This window comes from Labrus mixtus, chromosome 2, assembly GCF_963584025.1.
Source record: "Labrus mixtus chromosome 2, fLabMix1.1, whole genome shotgun sequence".
In the NCBI taxonomy this organism is placed as follows: Eukaryota; Metazoa; Chordata; class Actinopteri; order Labriformes; family Labridae; genus Labrus; species Labrus mixtus.
The window spans coordinates 14,786,523-14,802,478 of NC_083613.1; the positions used below are offsets into that span (position 1 = coordinate 14,786,523).

The following is a 15,956-nucleotide window of genomic DNA, read 5'->3' on the forward strand; positions in this document are numbered from 1 at the left end:
AGACGAGTCGTGCTGCTGCATTTTGTATCATCTGCAGGGGTTTGATAGTGCATGTACCAGGAGCTGTGTTGCATGTTCTGACAGGTAAGGTCTGATCTTCCTGATGTTGTACAGGGCAAATCGACATGACCGGGCAATCGAGGCTACTTGAACCTTAAATGTTAGCTGGTCATCAATCATGACACCCAGGTTCCAGGCAGACTTTGTGGGCATGAGTTTGGTTGTATCAAGCTGGTATCTGTGGTTGCATAGAGGGACTGGCTGGGATGACAAGGAGCTCAGTCTTTGAAAGGTTGAGTTGAAGGTGGTGTTCATTCATCCATTTGGAGATATCAGCAAGGCATGGCGAGATTCTTGCTGAGACTGTAACATCGTCTGGCGGGAATGACAGGAAGAGCTGGGTATCGTCAGCATAGAAGTGGTATGAGAAGCCATGAGAGCGGATTATTGAACCAAGTGAGCTTGTGTATATGGAGAAGAGAAGGGGACCAAGCACTGACCCTTGGGGTACCCCTGCGGATAAACTGCGCTTTGGACACTTCTCCCTTCCAAGACACCCAGAGAGGTAGGACACGAACCAGCAGAGGGCAGATCCTGAGATGCCAAGTTCAGAGAGCATGGATAGGAGGATTTGATGGTTAACTGTGTCAAAGGCAGCAGACAGGTCTAGCAGTAATAGAACAGAGGACTGACACGCAGCTCGTAGCGATTCTGTTACTGAAAGTAGTGCAGTCTCAATAGTTCTCTGAAGAAATCCTGACAAGAAAGTAGAGCTGACTGTTGGAACAGAAGTGCAGACCTAATCATTATCAACTTTTCATTTTGCGCAGGCTGGTCTCGAACTCCTTAATTTACAAGATTATTCTAGTAAATTTACGAGTTTAATCTTGTAAATTTAGGACTTTAATCTCGAAATAAAAAAATAAAAAAATGTAACATGGCCCTAATCCTCCGTCATACACATTTTCTAATGATGTAATAAAGTTTTAGAAACAATCAATTGACCAATAAGAGCTTTTACCTTCAGGTGCCCGAGATGTAAAGAAGAGTCCGTACAGAATAGTCGCAGTCTGTCTGGATCTGATGTGTGTTCTCCTCCTGACTGGACTCATAACTCTGATTTTCCAATGTGAGTATTTTATTATCATTCTGATAATGCACCGTGTGATGGCTGTTTACAGTGGTTGTTTGTCTTTTGTTAATTTATACTAAATTCATACTTATATGAATATACTTCATACTTCATATTTATACTAAACACAACTCTGAGTGGAAATCAGACATGGCCCGTTTACAGACCAGTAACAACAACGTGACCAAAGAAAGAGACCAGTTGCAGACCAGTAACAACAACGTGACCAAAGAAAGAGACCAGTTGCAGACCAGTTTCAGGAAGTGATTGAAAGGAAAAATGAACTCCGACAAAAGCTTCAAGGTAATCACATTTTTAATCGCCTGTCTGAGGCGCAGTGGTATCATTGTTTTCCATCACTGTGGCTACACTAATGGGAGACTTTAAGGTAGCTTATCTAGGTGTTTTACCATTACTGGGACATTTCTGGTGTCTTTACAATGGAGCCAAGAAAGTTGAACCCTTGGTTTTGTTTCGTCTGCATTTTTTTAAAACTCGTTGTTCAACCAACCCCCCCTTGCGGTATTAGTAGTTGTTGAACTTCTAGGCGTCTTGGCGTGTGCAATACCTCCAAACTGCCTCGTCTTTGTGAACATCCTCCTTGCTATGTTTGCTCCCCCTATGCACAGGCCTACTGGCGCCCTGATGACAGTGATGTAGTATGCACACGGCTCTGATATGATCTAAGAATACTAACTGAATTGAATAGATTGGCCTCGTGGATCAGCCCCTGCATGGATTAGCCCAGTGTCAGGATACCCGATCTGGCTATTTGAGTCAGTATCGGACCGATGTTCAATACATAATTGTATTGGCGTAATCCTATTCCAGACTTCATCTTTCAATGACTGAGATATTAATGTTTCCTTTTTTTCTTTTTTGAAACAGATCTGAATGGCCAACAAGGATGGACGTATTTCAGCGGTACTTTCTATTACATTTCTTCTCTGAAGAAATCCTGGCAAGAAAGTAGAGCTGGCTGTCTGAACAGAGGCGCAGACCTGATCATTGTCAACAGCGAAGAAGAACAGGTGTGTGTGTTTAATATGTGTGAATCTGTGTGTGAGACATGCAGAAATGAAAGAAGCAATCTGTAAGAAATCTACTGAAGTAAATGCTAAAATGACATTACTATATCACCAGAGACCAGAGAAGGTAGGCGGTTTTAAGGCACCGCTGTTATGGATGCCCCTCAGTTTACCAGGCAAACCAACAGGTTTTGCAGCAATCGAAGCAAACTGGTTCAGATATAACTGATACCACCCATCCTAACAGGCCTTGGTATTTATCTAATAATCTCCACAACTAGAAATGTGGTAAAAAAATAGGATAAACATTGGAGATGCTTTTTAAGACCGATGCAGAGCTGACTAAACACTGAAGCTCTTTCCAATGTTTTGAAATTGGACTGAAGTACCCATTTTAAACACTACAGTGTCAGAGGAACGTAGCAGTATGCTTCTTGAATGAAATCAGTATTACTGATTATGGGTAGGATCTGATGATAGTTTAGTTATGTTGATAACTGTTCCTCTGTGTTTGGGAAGAACTTTGCAAGAAGTTTCAAGCAGTATCCGTGGATGGGACTGACTGACGCAGAGACAGAGGGGACCTGGAAATGGGTGGATGGGACTCTGCTGACCACCAGGTTCACACTCCACTTCACTTTTTTATTGCCATGGTGCTCTGTGACCAGCCGTCTTTCGCTTCACTGTATTCAGCTGCTTGAGAGGGACCCAAGACCACTCATGTAGCGTCTCAAAATTTGTTAATTGGGGCTGTAGTGTTAAAATAAACACAATTTGCTTGTATTTATGTAGGCTATAATTATCCCACAAATATCCACGAACATAACACTTTGAGATCCCCTGAAATCCCGATGAAACTTAACAACTGGGTTGAATCTATCCTGATCATTCTATGATATATTTGTATTGATTCTAGTATGAAATTAGTTTAAAAATGCAAATAAATCAACCATTTCCATCGCCCTCAATACTACATCATTTTATTCCTTACACAGTGTCCTAACAGCAGGCGAGCGTTATATGTGGTGTGCTGTCGCGCAGCAACAGACGCTCACTGTCCACACTGCATGCTTTAAATATTGAATTATATGCTCTGTAAATTTCAGTATCCCCCTTGCAAAGAGAATAACATATAGTGCTTTTGTACTGAAGTTGGACAAACGGATGTGTGGGGCTTTTTGTGCCTTTATTGTAGAAATAGGATAGTGGATAGAGTCGGAAATCAGGGAAAGAAGTCATTTAAGGATACCTTTCCGATAGAAAAGGACAGCTGTCATTAAAAGTAACGCATGAACACCAAGATTCCTTCAAGTGTCTCGGCGTGCCCCCCGACAGGAACCGAAAGGAACATGGGCTGGGAAGATAGTTCTTGTGACAGTGTCTTGGTCCCCCTTGAACTCTATTTCTCATAACAAATAGCCACAGACATCGTATGAAGGCCTTTGGTTTCAAGGTTTTAAGATTCTCTAAAAACATCACACTGCAAATCCATGGTATTTTTGTATTTGCACGCTTCATTGGCAGTTAAAAAAAAAAAATCATGAGCAATGCAAGCAATTATATCTTGTAAAGACATTTTTAACCAGACTCTTTATCTTAATGTGACTTTAAATAAATGGAATAGTTAGTTACTTTGATTTTATCTGGGTCAAATTTGACCCAGAACAACTATTTATGTGTAGCCCCTGTATAAAAGTTTGTAATTGGAAGATTTTATTTTAGTGTATTTTTGGTAACTTTAGGAAAAGTAATTAAATTTAAGACTAAAACAATGACGTTTTTTATTTTAGACTGCTTTCAAAATGGTTCAAATTTGAACTGAACAATAAAAGTTCTTTCACACTTGCAAAAAATCTCCTAAAAACTCTTATATTATATAACTCTGATATTTCCAGGGGGGGCTGTATGTGTGAACGCAAACAGCCGAATTTTTCGCTCTGACTTCACCTGGAGTTTCTCCTGCCAGACCCCAAGTAATGTGTCCGCAGCAAGTCAGAAGCCGTTTTCACATATGCACTCCGGATAATATCTAGATATTTACAGGAGGACTTCTACGGAGATTATCCCGAACTAGCCGTTCACATAAACAACGCGGAAGTAGCGGCCATAGCAACAATGGAATGATAACATCCGCAAAAGAGTGGAGAACAACATACTGACGAACAGAAAACATAATGCAGCCGTTTAATTACGTGCACGGAGATCGTAGTGGTCGCGGGCAGACACTTTAGCCGGTCACTATATAAACATCATTCTCTTTTCATTGGCTCAATTGAAAATCTCCGGAGTATATTCGGCCGCGTTCAGACATCAGCTCCTCCGGATTATCTGTGGAAAAAATACTAGGTGTCTGGCCAGATAAACTCCGGGTAATATCGAAGTAAAAAATTCAGCTGTTGCGTTCACACATACAGCTCCGAGATTTCCGTGTGTGTGAAAAGGGTTAGAGTGAGCTGATGTGAGAACACAGCAGGATATTATCCGGGGAATTCACTTCCAGCCAATGGCAGGGGGGGGTGACGTTTATGTCCTGTGACTGCTGCACGGTGCATGTAGTCACACAAGCACTACGATTACCGTGCACGTAATTAAATAGCTGTATTATGTCGTCTGTTGGTCAGAATGTTGTTCTCCACTCTTTTGTTGATTGTGTCATTCCGTTGGACTACTTGTAGCATTGATATAAAGGCAAATATTCTCATTATAGCGTTGTATGGCTAACAAAACCAACTAATTTCAGGACTGCTCTGGATATTCTCCTGACCTGGCTGTTCACATATACTCCTCACAACAGGAGACTTTCCCTGTCAGACGGGAGGGGGGAATCAACAGAGTCCGCTATATGATGCTATAATGACTGTAAAGAAGATTCCATAAACTGGCGTACGGATCTCCATATGTTGTTTTCTATTGATAGTGTGTATGCCTCGGTTGCTAAGCCCCACCCACGGAGAATTGGTATAGGCCAATCATTTGTCGGTCAATCCTTCATGTTAGACGTGAGTGGTGTGCTGTTAGTTGTCAGTTCATGATTATAAGCAAGCTCTCTCTCAGTTAAAGTTAATGTTACGTGGTTCGTCTTCATTGGACAGTGAGGACCTGTGTGCGTCCATCAGGATGTAAGTGCTCTTTATGTTTAATGTGGGACTGTAGTGTTGAATGTGTAATGTGTTATTAATATTCGTACGCAGGTTTCATCTGTATTTCTGTCGTTTAATTCTAGTATAATTTTTGGAATAGTTGTAATGTTAGTTATGTGTCTATTTGTAGGTGTATGTGACTATATTCTGTTTAGTAAGGTTGCAGTATTGGGAGAAATAATTTATAATGCATGTCCCTTTATCTTTATTTTATTACTCAACAGAAAACCACACATACGTACCCACAAATATTTTCTGTAAACTCTAAAGGCTGCACAGTGCGTGAAGTGGATAATAAATGTTTTCTGAAGACAACTCTATCTTGAGCATTTTTACTGATGCCCCACGGTGACTACACTAACCGACCATCGAATTGTTAGTGGTAGTTGAATATCACCTTGTCCGATTTAACAATGACAATATTTGCCTTTTTAACAATACCACAGGTTTTTCAAGAGTTTTCTGCAAGTGTGAAAGACGTATATAGTGGAGGAGGACTCAGATGACGACGATTGGGATGATGGATGGATGACGAGAGTAGTTTAGCTAACTTTGACAGTCTCACATCTGTGTCAAGTCATGGGGTTGAAGAAGAGGACTCGGATTATGACGATTGGGATAGATGGATTGATGATCAGTCTTGGTCCCTTTGGCAATAATACATCTGTGCCAATGCCTGAGATGGATGAGGAGGCACCAAAAGACAAGGAAGACGAAGAGCTTCTTCAGCGCAAACAGGAAAAGCTGAAAACCAACCTTCCTGTTAAAGATGCTGAGCTTATCAAAAAGGTAGAAGAGCAAGTGATTCACTTTAAGATTACGGATTTCCGGACAATCATAGCCGACACTATCAGTGAGGGTTTGGAGAAGCAGGAACCCATAGTGAAGAGTCAAGGAGTAAAGACCATCGAGCTTCAAGATGCTCTGAACTCGGTTGATGAGCAGCTGAAGGTCCATCGTCAAGAGTCAGCAGAAGTCCTGCAGCAGAAAGAGCAGGAGTGGGCGGAGAGGATTCAGGAGATGGAGTGGAAGATAAAAGAAGCCAGCATTAAGAAGCCCAAAAAGAGGAACTGGTTTGTCTGGACGTTTGGAGGCTGTTGTGGGAGTGAGACTGCACCTTAAAGACACTAGATCTTGGACTACATTTCCCCTCATACAGCTCACAATAATCATCTTCATAAAGGGCTACAAAAGAGGTCTGTGATTTCCACTATTGCCTCACAGCAGAAAGGTTCCTGGTTTGAATCCTGAGCCTTTCTGTATGTGGGGAGTTTTCATGTTCTCCCTGTGTAGTGTGGGTTTTTCTCCGGGCACTCCGATTTACTCCCACTGTCCAAAGACATGCTCATAGCTTAATTGGGTACTCTAAGTTGCTTGTATGTGAGTAAGTGTGAGTGTGACTGGTTGTCCGTGGCTACCAGTCACGCTTGCATATGTTACCGGCACCAGACCTTGGGGAAATCTGGACCGGCAGCAAGGGTTACACAGGCTAGGAAGCACTGCGTAGCCTAAAATAAATCTGTGGAATGATAAGAGGACAAACTTTTAGCGTCTTGCTCATGCCAGCTTGTTTATTGTCTGAACTGCACATGTGCAGGACTAAGTGATAAAGTCTCTCTAGGGAATCCACAGTGGCATAATAGCGCCATCTCCTGGGTAAACTGAATATTACCATGTGAAAATCTGTCAATATAACAAAAAAAATAGGGGGGTGTCTGTTTAAATAAAAACTTTGTATGTAACGTTTTCAACCTACTACACACACGCTCACGGATAGTTTTAATAAAGAAATTAATAAAATACTGAAATTTAAAATTTTAAGGTATTTCCTAGTTTGTTTTTTTAAGACTCCCAAGCCTAACATAGTTTCTTTCCCCAAAAAGTGACTGTTGTTTTTTGTCATCTTATTTTTTCATATACTGTATATTTTTTTATTTAAATATAAAGGCTAAAAAATAGTAATGAAGGAAAACAAAACACACAATACCATAGCCTACCAACTAAATAACACAAACAGACAAAATTACACAATTAATTAGGCGTTAAATATTCAACAGGTCCCAGTGTAATTGATTATTAGGTTTCAGGTTTTCCTCCTCCTGAGGTAACAAATTATGTCTTCATAAACAGAGTCACTAGAAATCATCTTTAATCATTCATTTTATCGGGGGTTTTCAGCTGCCAAAAAAGTATTTTGTTGTCCATGAAGGATTTGGAGAAAACATCCATATATCACAGAATTAGAATTGTTGACAACATTAAAACCTACATCAGCCATTTTAGATCTGACCTGTTTCATGCGGCAGCAGTGGATCAAGAGATGTTCTAATGTTTCGTCGTCTGTACAATAAATCACAGGACACTTTGTAGTTTTGACAGAACAACTCCACTGAACTACAGCTCTCACAGGAAGTCTGTTAACAGAGACAGGCCTGGCTCACACTAAAAGATTTTTAAAATGTGAGCGAGCCCACACATGACGACAAATCATGACAGATGAACGGTTCAGTTCTTAGAGTGTGTGGTGTACAACAAGACAACCAACTCAGCACACCACACACTAACCCATTCATTCGCAGACAACCAGCGTGTCGACTATCAACACGTGTAATCTTGCGCGGTCAGACGTTTAAGAGTAAACACACATGATGGTCAAGCTAAATGTGGCTAGCTGTTAGCTACATCCATTACGATAAACATTTTGGTCAAACTCCTTTCCTTGTCAGTTGGATTGTGGTTTGTTTTACAGGACACGTTGTAATAACACTTGCTGTTGCCACAAATCAAGAAGTTGGTCCTGAATTTATGACATCCATCTAACTTTATGCTTTGTGATTGCTGTTGTCGCCATGGTAATGTTTGTTGTGCTTCCTGCTTCAGTCAGCTTGCTTCCCTATAGACTATTGTTCTGTTCCACGTGACAATTCACAGAGTTTTTGCTCAGCCGTCCTCTGTGTTCTCCCCACGCAATAGGATTTCTGATCGTAAATATTGAACACGTTATTTACGATTTCAAAGCGTCACGGAAGCGCTCAGAAAGAAGTTCATCCTGTATACAGTGGCGATTCTAGAGTCTGTTGGGGCCCTGGGCAAAAATCAATTGGGGGCCCCTCCAACCAGCGTTCATCACCATCATGTCCGCCAGTGTCCTGACTCTTACTCTTCTTCCTCTTTTTTTCTGTTTCTTTTTTCTGTCCTATAGACAAATAATTCCTCTTCATTTTTTTGTTGACTTTCATTGACCTTCTTTGGTATTCACATGTGACACTTTGCCTGGCACCTTAGGGAGGTTTCCTACTGTCTTTGCAAAATTTGCACATTTAGGGCCGCTGCTTTAGTTTAAGTTTGTCTGCCCTCAAGGGGCCCCCCACTGGTCTGCTATTTGTTCTAGCTCTAGCTTTTAACTTATTCCATCATGTTTTGTCTCCACCCGTCCATGCAGGACTCCTGCTCAGTGCATTGGACACATTTTTAATGCATTTTCAACAATAAATTGCTTTGGGAGCAGGTGCTTTTTGTACACATTCATTCAACAGACATCTTTTCAAACCTCCCAATTTGTCCCCCAAATAAGTTTTACAAAGTTATTTAACAAAATGGTTGTTTTTTGGAGGTGGAGGAATCACAGCGAAACAATAATTTAGGAATGTCTCATGGAAAAAGTGATGACTTCTAAACAATTCTTAACTTGTCGTAACATAATGTGTTCATAATTACATGTCAGCATCAAGTCAAATATGTCCAATAGTTGAAAGTGTTTTCTACTCTGAAGACGTATTATATGATTGAATGCTTTATTGTCATTGCACAAAGTACAAGGAAATATGTCGTGCTTCTTTGAGCAGACTGTGCTGTGCTGACTTATAGTATTTGTCCAAATACAATATGTGAAGTCCTGTCCAGCTCTGCAGTTAATTTGATCTCAACCACGATCATTTTTCTATATAGCCTATATAAATAAATTTAGGATTAAGGTTTCAATATTTTGCAAATCATTTGATCATGGTTGTGTCTCAGTGAAGTCATTACGGGCTTTATTAATGGTTTCTTATGTTTAATTCAAATTTCTATTCCATAAAAAAACAATAGGGAGCTGGAATATAACTTTTACTTCTAAAGATTGATGTGTTAAAGGCCGATATATGAACACAAACAATGTGCAGACAAACCTATGTTATAAGAAGCTGGGAGATATTCTTACTTTAAACATTTCCATTCTTGTTCTGAGTGAATTATAATCCTGAAAGTCTATCGATTATGGGTTTAGTTAATTACATACAAGCTTTTAGTTTTTAGACAAGGGCTTCAATCAAACCAACCATGTGATCAGTGATTTAATAACCTTTAAAACATTAAATGTTTTTTAACGAGTTAGATCACGTCGTCTTATGTTATACTGTTCACTGTTTTATTGGTCTTAATAGCTGAGTAGTAGTGATGTCCCCTCTAAAAAAAACACACTTTTTACATTAACCCTCACACATCAATATGGACATTTGGGCACATTTTTTTCTCTTCTTCTGGCCATCATTCATTTAGGTGGTTAGTACATATGGAACCATTGTATGGAAGAAAGTCTTAATATATTTTCATTCATAAAATCTCTTCAACTTCAGCCCTGCAGAAAGCCACCATACATTCAATCATTTTGAGGATATTTTAATAAAAAAATGTTAGCATTATGTAATCAACTGAGATTTAAAGGGTTAAATTAAAACTGATGCTTCAGGATTGAAGTTTTAAATGACATATTTAAATAACTGAGTGTAGGATAGAGCTCTTTAGTGTGAGGTAGGTGGCTCTTAAAAGAGCCGTTGTGGATGTTGTTTAAGGAGCAGATAGTTTAAGCTCTCTCTCCGCGGATCCTTCTGGCCAGCTGGATGTCTTTGGGCATGATTGTAACCCTCTTGGCGTGGATGGCGCACAGGTTGGTGTCCTCGAAGAGACCGACCAGATAAGCCTCGCTGGCCTCCTGCAGAGCCATGACGGCGGAGCTCTGGAAACGCAGGTCGGTCTTGAAGTCCTGAGCGATCTCACGGACCAAACGCTGGAAGGGCAGCTTGCGGATGAGCAGCTCGGTGGATTTCTGGTAGCGACGGATCTCTCTGAGAGCCACGGTACCGGGCCTGTAACGATGAGGTTTCTTCACGCCGCCGGTGGCAGGGGCGCTCTTACGGGCAGCCTTGGTGGCCAGCTGCTTCCTGGGGGCTTTGCCTCCGGTGGACTTACGAGCGGTCTGCTTGGTTCTTGCCATCTTCTCTTCTTTCTCTGAGTGGGAGAAAAAGTGTAATGAAACCAGTGGAGACGAGCTGCTCTTAAAGCGGAGGAGCTGATGTGAAACTGTGACGCTGCTTCAGAGCTCTGGCCTCTGATTGGTGACTAGCTGCTCCTCGAGCTCAGCACAGCCGGGTGGGGGGAGCGATGCTGCATTCAAGTGCTGCTCGGGTGGTCAAATTTCCGAGTTGAGAAGTCGTCATTTCAGTACGAAAAGTCTAAATATTGTAACAACAGAAAACAGCGTTGATTCTACGAAGAAGATCAGTGAAATGTAACTGTTAAAAGTTTAATTTGTGCAATAGGCCTACATGAATTAATAAAAAGTATGTTTTACATACATTTTGCAACTCGGAAACTTGTTTTATGATGTTACCGACATCACCTGAATGCAGCACGAGCCCCTGCCTCAATCTCCGCTGCTAATTGGAGAATTTTTTTTCAAACTGTCCGCCAAATCTTAAAGTGGTCCGCCCCCTGCTGCCCCACTAGAGGCCTCTTTTCTGATTGGTCCAGTGGAACGACACCGCGCGCTCAGTGGGCTTATAAATCCGGTTGTAGCCGGTATCGAGCATCATTTCTCTGAGCCTTAACTCAAGAAAGCATATCCGAAAATGAGTGGAAGAGGTAAAACCGGCGGCAAAGCCAGAGCAAAGGCAAAGACCCGCTCCTCCCGGGCCGGACTCCAGTTCCCGGTCGGTCGTGTTCACAGACTGCTCCGTAAAGGAAACTACGCCCAGCGTGTCGGAGCCGGTGCCCCCGTCTATCTGGCGGCCGTGCTGGAGTATCTGACCGCTGAGATCCTGGAGTTGGCCGGTAACGCTGCCCGTGACAACAAGAAGACCCGTATCATCCCCCGTCACCTGCAGCTGGCTGTCCGCAACGACGAGGAACTCAACAAGCTGCTGGGAGGAGTGACTATCGCTCAGGGCGGCGTGCTGCCAAACATCCAGGCTGTCCTGCTGCCCAAGAAGACCGAGAAGGCTGCAAAGAAGTAAACACCCACAACCGGCTTAAATAAACACAACGGCTCTTTTAAGAGCCACCCACCTCTCTAACAGAGACGCTAATTCCTTCATAGTCATACATTGCAGACTTCAAAAAGTGTTTTTAATGTTGACCTTGGCAGTGAAGGAACCATATTATATTCATCATAACAAAAAGTCGAATTATATTTTACCACGTGTCCTTCCAAATGGTTGTACGCAAATTAATGACTGGTTACTATTCCAATGCTGCAACCTAAATTAACACTACTAAAATAAACAGCAGTGATACATCTGTATGCTGTCTGCAATCTATTAGGATAAACCCCCTCATGATTGCAAGCACTGATTGACTCTATTAATACTCCTAGAACGAGCTACAGTAGGCTATGTCAACTGTAGGAACCATTAGTTAATTATTATGGAGGATGTCTAGTGTCATTACCACAACAGGTAACTTATTAAGGACATTAAGCATGTATGCTCAGGCACCTAATTATTTCAAAATTGTGGTCTTACTTTAAAATGTTTATATAAACAAGAAGCCATTTAAACCATTAAAATATGCCTGAGTGGAATTTCCCTTTTTAGAAATGCTTTCAAAGCACCAAACATAACTTCCCTCGCTGTCAGATTACTAATTTATGAAATGTAGGCTATAGAAACGTGCACTTGTCTGCGTTAAGGTCTAATAAGCCCCTTTCAAAGTGTAGCACCTTCACAGTCCACGTCTGAACAATAAACTCAATCATTATGATTATTATCCCAATGACAGTGGCCTGCATATGTGTGTTCCCTGACGGTTATGGTCACGTCACAAATCACTATGTCAAACTGGATGGACAAAAATCACTAATCAATAGTCACCACACTATAACCCTTTCTTTTAGGTTATTCATCCAGCTGCTGCTTACTGTTCTTCTTCATCAAATAACTCAATAATTCACTGTACTCGTTATTTATGTCATACATTTGTAACTAACCAAAGAGGCTGAACCAGAAACTGTATGTTTATAACAAGATCAGATCATATCTCACCAACACTGTCTCTGAAAGACATCTAAATGCAATAATTCTTTCAACAATATCCGACTGTCTCATACTACAAAAGAAACCTTTGAATTTATAGCTCAACTGTTTAGTAGAGCTTATGGATTCATGGAAACCTCCCCCCGTACACTCATAACTGTTCTGCAATTTCTCGCTGTAACACCATGACTGTTCAGGATTAAACAAACATTTATGCTTTAAGTTTTACTATCAGATCCATGACAACATCTCATCTCCAGGACTTAGTGCTCTAGTTCTAAAATCCTACAATTCACTTAGCAGACACTTTTATCCAAAGCGACGTACATCAGAGAGTAAGTACAACACAAGCAAGGATCTAGAAAAAAGGGAACAATGTCAGTAAGAGCAAACGATCAGCTTTGAGTCCGATTGGATACACAGGTGCTGACAGGCATTGCACAGAGGCAAAGCACAACATTGACGTCAGTTCTTGAGAGCTCTAATCAGTATAGAAACCATCTTATAAGTCGTCGTTTATCAAACAAAAACCATCGTCACAACCATCATCATCATCAATAATATCGAGACCATCATCATTAAGTTAGTAGGTATTCATGAAAGAGCTGGGTCTTTAGTTTTTTCTTAAAGGTACAGAGGGACTCTGCAGATCGAATGGAGTTTGGAAGTTCATACCACCACCGGGGGCAACAGAGGAGAAGAGTCTACTCAGCGATCCAACTTCATCCAGTCTACTTACAAGATCCAACACAAATCAGGAACGCATCATATCACTCTCATGAGCGTTGATCCCAGTCGATACCGGTTTACAAAAACAGCCACGGTCAGAGGTCGTTCTTTCAAAACCTGGAAGGAGGTCCAAAATTATATCAGGGCAACAACCGATGCATTTCAACCAGGCACATAAACACAACTTGATGAATGACCAAACTTATAATCGCTGATATAACTAAAAAATATGTATTTAAATTATCCCCACCTCTGCATATAGGCCTAAACGTATGACACAATAATAAAATAAAGACTTCAAACTTCCTTGGGCCTGAGTATGACCTCTTCACTTCAGGGTATAGCATCACATCCTTTGTACAACGCAGCACTGATTAGACAGTATGACCTTTGCAATCTGCACTTCATTGAACTTGCAACTTAAAGGGATACTTCACCCATTTGCATTAAGCTTTGTATCATTAGAAACCTGGTAGTATTTTTGAATGGTCGTGCATCCCTCCCTCATTTTCTCCTGAGATGGGAAATCTTTGTATTTCTGAGTCTGGAAAGGAGCTTCACTGGAAGCTAAATGCAAAATGACGATTTTTGCGTCACTGGAAGCTGTTGCGGTTAGCGGGGTGAAACTAAAACGCTAGTTCCTCATATTTTTGACCACTGAAGCTACAGACCAATCACAGATCAGTGGGTGGGAACTCACTCCCAGAATCGAAACTTAACGTCCGCCATATTGCTTGGAAGCTTTGCTAACAGGCTCTATGGAGAAAGCTGATAATGGCGAAAATATAAATATAGCGGCGAGATGGCTGCTGCCGAAAGGCCGGTCTTGTGTTCTGGCTGCTGCGGCCGCTGCCCGCCGGGCCGCCAATGACCGCTGCCGGCCCCTTGCGGTTTCTTGTCAAATGACCCTTTGAGATGGCTCATGGCAATTTTCATGCTTGTATCACCAACTAAATGATTTCTTTAGCCAAACTGCTTCACTAAGGTGGTGGCCATCTTGAAAAATGGCCGCTATCTTGAAATTTCAAATGTCCCATGGAGTGACCCATGGAGACTGCTCATGCCAATTTTCACACTTGTATCACAAATTGAAAGATTGTAGCACTTATCTGCTCCACTACAAGAAGGCACCAACTTCAAAATGTATTTCACATTTCTACTACATATATGACCCAATGTCAATACAGATTCATGCTTCAAAGGGTGAAGTGTCCCTTTAAGATCCCTACATGCAGCTGTGAGATGCTTTAATGCTTTATTTTCATTTTTTGAAATATGATTTTGTATTTATGTGCTGTCCCGTAGTCTATGGTTGGTATGTTGTGTTTTTATGCTTACGGTGCAAATTCCTCTATAGGGGCAATAAAGGTTCATTAATTCACAACCTTCAAGCTCTTTCGTTTATGAAACGAGAAAATCCCTTCATAGCCTCTTTCCACTTTAGTTTGAACTGTTGAGATCCTTAAAACATAAAGTTAGTCTTTTCTATCATTCACTCATCTGCTCCTCAATTAAAAACATTCAAACATAACACAGGTCTTTTTGGCTATGCCTGTTTGGTTTAACGGGAAATTGTGGAAAAATTTGATGTCTTCAAATTGATGATAACAATTACCCTATCACTAAACACTGAAGAAAATAAACTCTTCAGCGGTGAATGATGGCGGACACAGCCTACTTCTCCCCTCCGGAGCTCAGCCTCGATCGCTCCAATTTCATCCAATCCTGCGCGAGCAACAGCACATTACAATTTGCATCATGACCTTATATAGAGAGCCTCCCGAATTAGCGTTAGACCGCATTCTGTAAATCTGCCGTCTGTAATCATCATTATGCCCGAACCAGGAAAAGCCGCCCCCAAGAAGGGCTCCAAGAAAACCGTCGTGAAGGCGCCCAGCAAGACCGGGAAAAAAAGGAGAAAGTCAAGGAAGGAGAGCTATGCCATCTACGTATACAAAGTCCTGAAGCAGGTTCACCCCGACACCGGGATCTCCTCCAAGGCTATGGGCATCATGAACTCCTTCGTGAGTGATATCTTTGAGCGTATCGCCGGGGAGGCTTCCCGTCTGGCTCACTACAACAAGCGCTCCACCATCACCTCCAGAGAGATCCAGACCGCTGTCCGCCTGCTGCTGCCCGGAGAGCTGGCTAAGCACGCCGTGTCTGAGGGCACCAAGGCTGTCACTAAGTACACCAGCTCCAAGTAAACCTGCTGATTTATCAGCCATACAACGGTCCTTTTAAGGGCCACACACATGGACATCAAAGAGTGAAAGTCCATACCTACAAGATTTGTCTGCTTTCACACAACAGCATCAAACTTAAGATAATGTATTGTGACGATCCTAGTGTTGGAATTGACCAACTCTGACACGTGGCTCATCCTACCCATCTAAAGAAATTCAACCTAGATGTGCAGGATGATGTAAGATAAATATACATCTGTTTTCACAACAAAATGACAAATCGAAGCAGTTGTATGTCTGGAAGTATATGTGACTATCTTTCTAACATCTGCTTAATGTATTTTTAATAATCATCATACATATAAAGTTTTTGAAACCCATCATTTTTGCATGTGCATGCCAAAGATGCAAAAGATTCACTTGTTGGTTACAATGGTTATAATATTCAAAAG

General features: G+C 41.4%; 4 protein-coding genes across 4 annotated transcripts; 3 read left to right on the top strand and 1 right to left on the bottom strand.

The window, feature by feature from the left end:
• Window positions 1-1,282: 1,282 nt before the first annotated feature.
• On the top strand, window positions 1,283-5,440 carry LOC132994036 (CD209 antigen-like protein A). Its single transcript, XM_061064116.1, has 4 exons — window positions 1,283-1,385; window positions 2,021-2,163; window positions 2,680-2,780; window positions 5,431-5,440. The coding sequence occupies exons 1-4, from the start codon at window positions 1,283-1,285 to the stop codon at window positions 5,438-5,440; spliced, it is 357 nt and encodes a 118-aa protein (XP_060920099.1).
• Window positions 5,441-10,068: 4,628 nt separating this feature from the next.
• Window positions 10,069-10,864, bottom strand: LOC132986114 (histone H3). Its single transcript, XM_061052945.1, has one exon. It carries the CDS (start codon window positions 10,552-10,554, stop codon window positions 10,144-10,146), a length of 411 nt encoding a protein of 136 aa, XP_060908928.1. The 5' UTR covers window positions 10,555-10,864; the 3' UTR covers window positions 10,069-10,143.
• A 305-nt stretch (window positions 10,865-11,169) lies between these two features.
• On the top strand, window positions 11,170-11,707 carry LOC132986130 (histone H2A). Its single transcript, XM_061052946.1, has one exon. The coding sequence runs from the start codon at window positions 11,189-11,191 to the stop codon at window positions 11,570-11,572; it is 384 nt and encodes a 127-aa protein (XP_060908929.1). The 5' UTR covers window positions 11,170-11,188; the 3' UTR covers window positions 11,573-11,707.
• Window positions 11,708-15,128: 3,421 nt separating this feature from the next.
• LOC132986179 (histone H2B 1/2-like) lies at window positions 15,129-15,604 on the top strand. The gene has a single exon (XM_061052949.1). The coding sequence runs from the start codon at window positions 15,151-15,153 to the stop codon at window positions 15,523-15,525; it is 375 nt and encodes a 124-aa protein (XP_060908932.1). The 5' UTR covers window positions 15,129-15,150; the 3' UTR covers window positions 15,526-15,604.
• Window positions 15,605-15,956: the final 352 nt, after the last annotated feature.

Coding starts and splice junctions, on each gene's coding strand:
- LOC132994036 (XM_061064116.1), top strand. CDS start 1,283: ATGGCCCGTTTACAGACCAGTAACAACAACGTGACCAAAGAAAGAGAC. Junction 1,386..2,020: donor AAGAGACCAGTTGCAGACCA/GTTTCAGGAAGT, acceptor TTTTTGAAACAG/ATCTGAATGGCCAACAAGGA. Junction 2,164..2,679: donor TCAACAGCGAAGAAGAACAG/GTGTGTGTGTTT, acceptor GTGTTTGGGAAG/AACTTTGCAAGAAGTTTCAA.
- LOC132986179 (XM_061052949.1), top strand. CDS start 15,151: ATGCCCGAACCAGGAAAAGCCGCCCCCAAGAAGGGCTCCAAGAAAACC.
- LOC132986114 (XM_061052945.1), bottom strand. CDS start 10,554: ATGGCAAGAACCAAGCAGACCGCTCGTAAGTCCACCGGAGGCAAAGCC.
- LOC132986130 (XM_061052946.1), top strand. CDS start 11,189: ATGAGTGGAAGAGGTAAAACCGGCGGCAAAGCCAGAGCAAAGGCAAAG.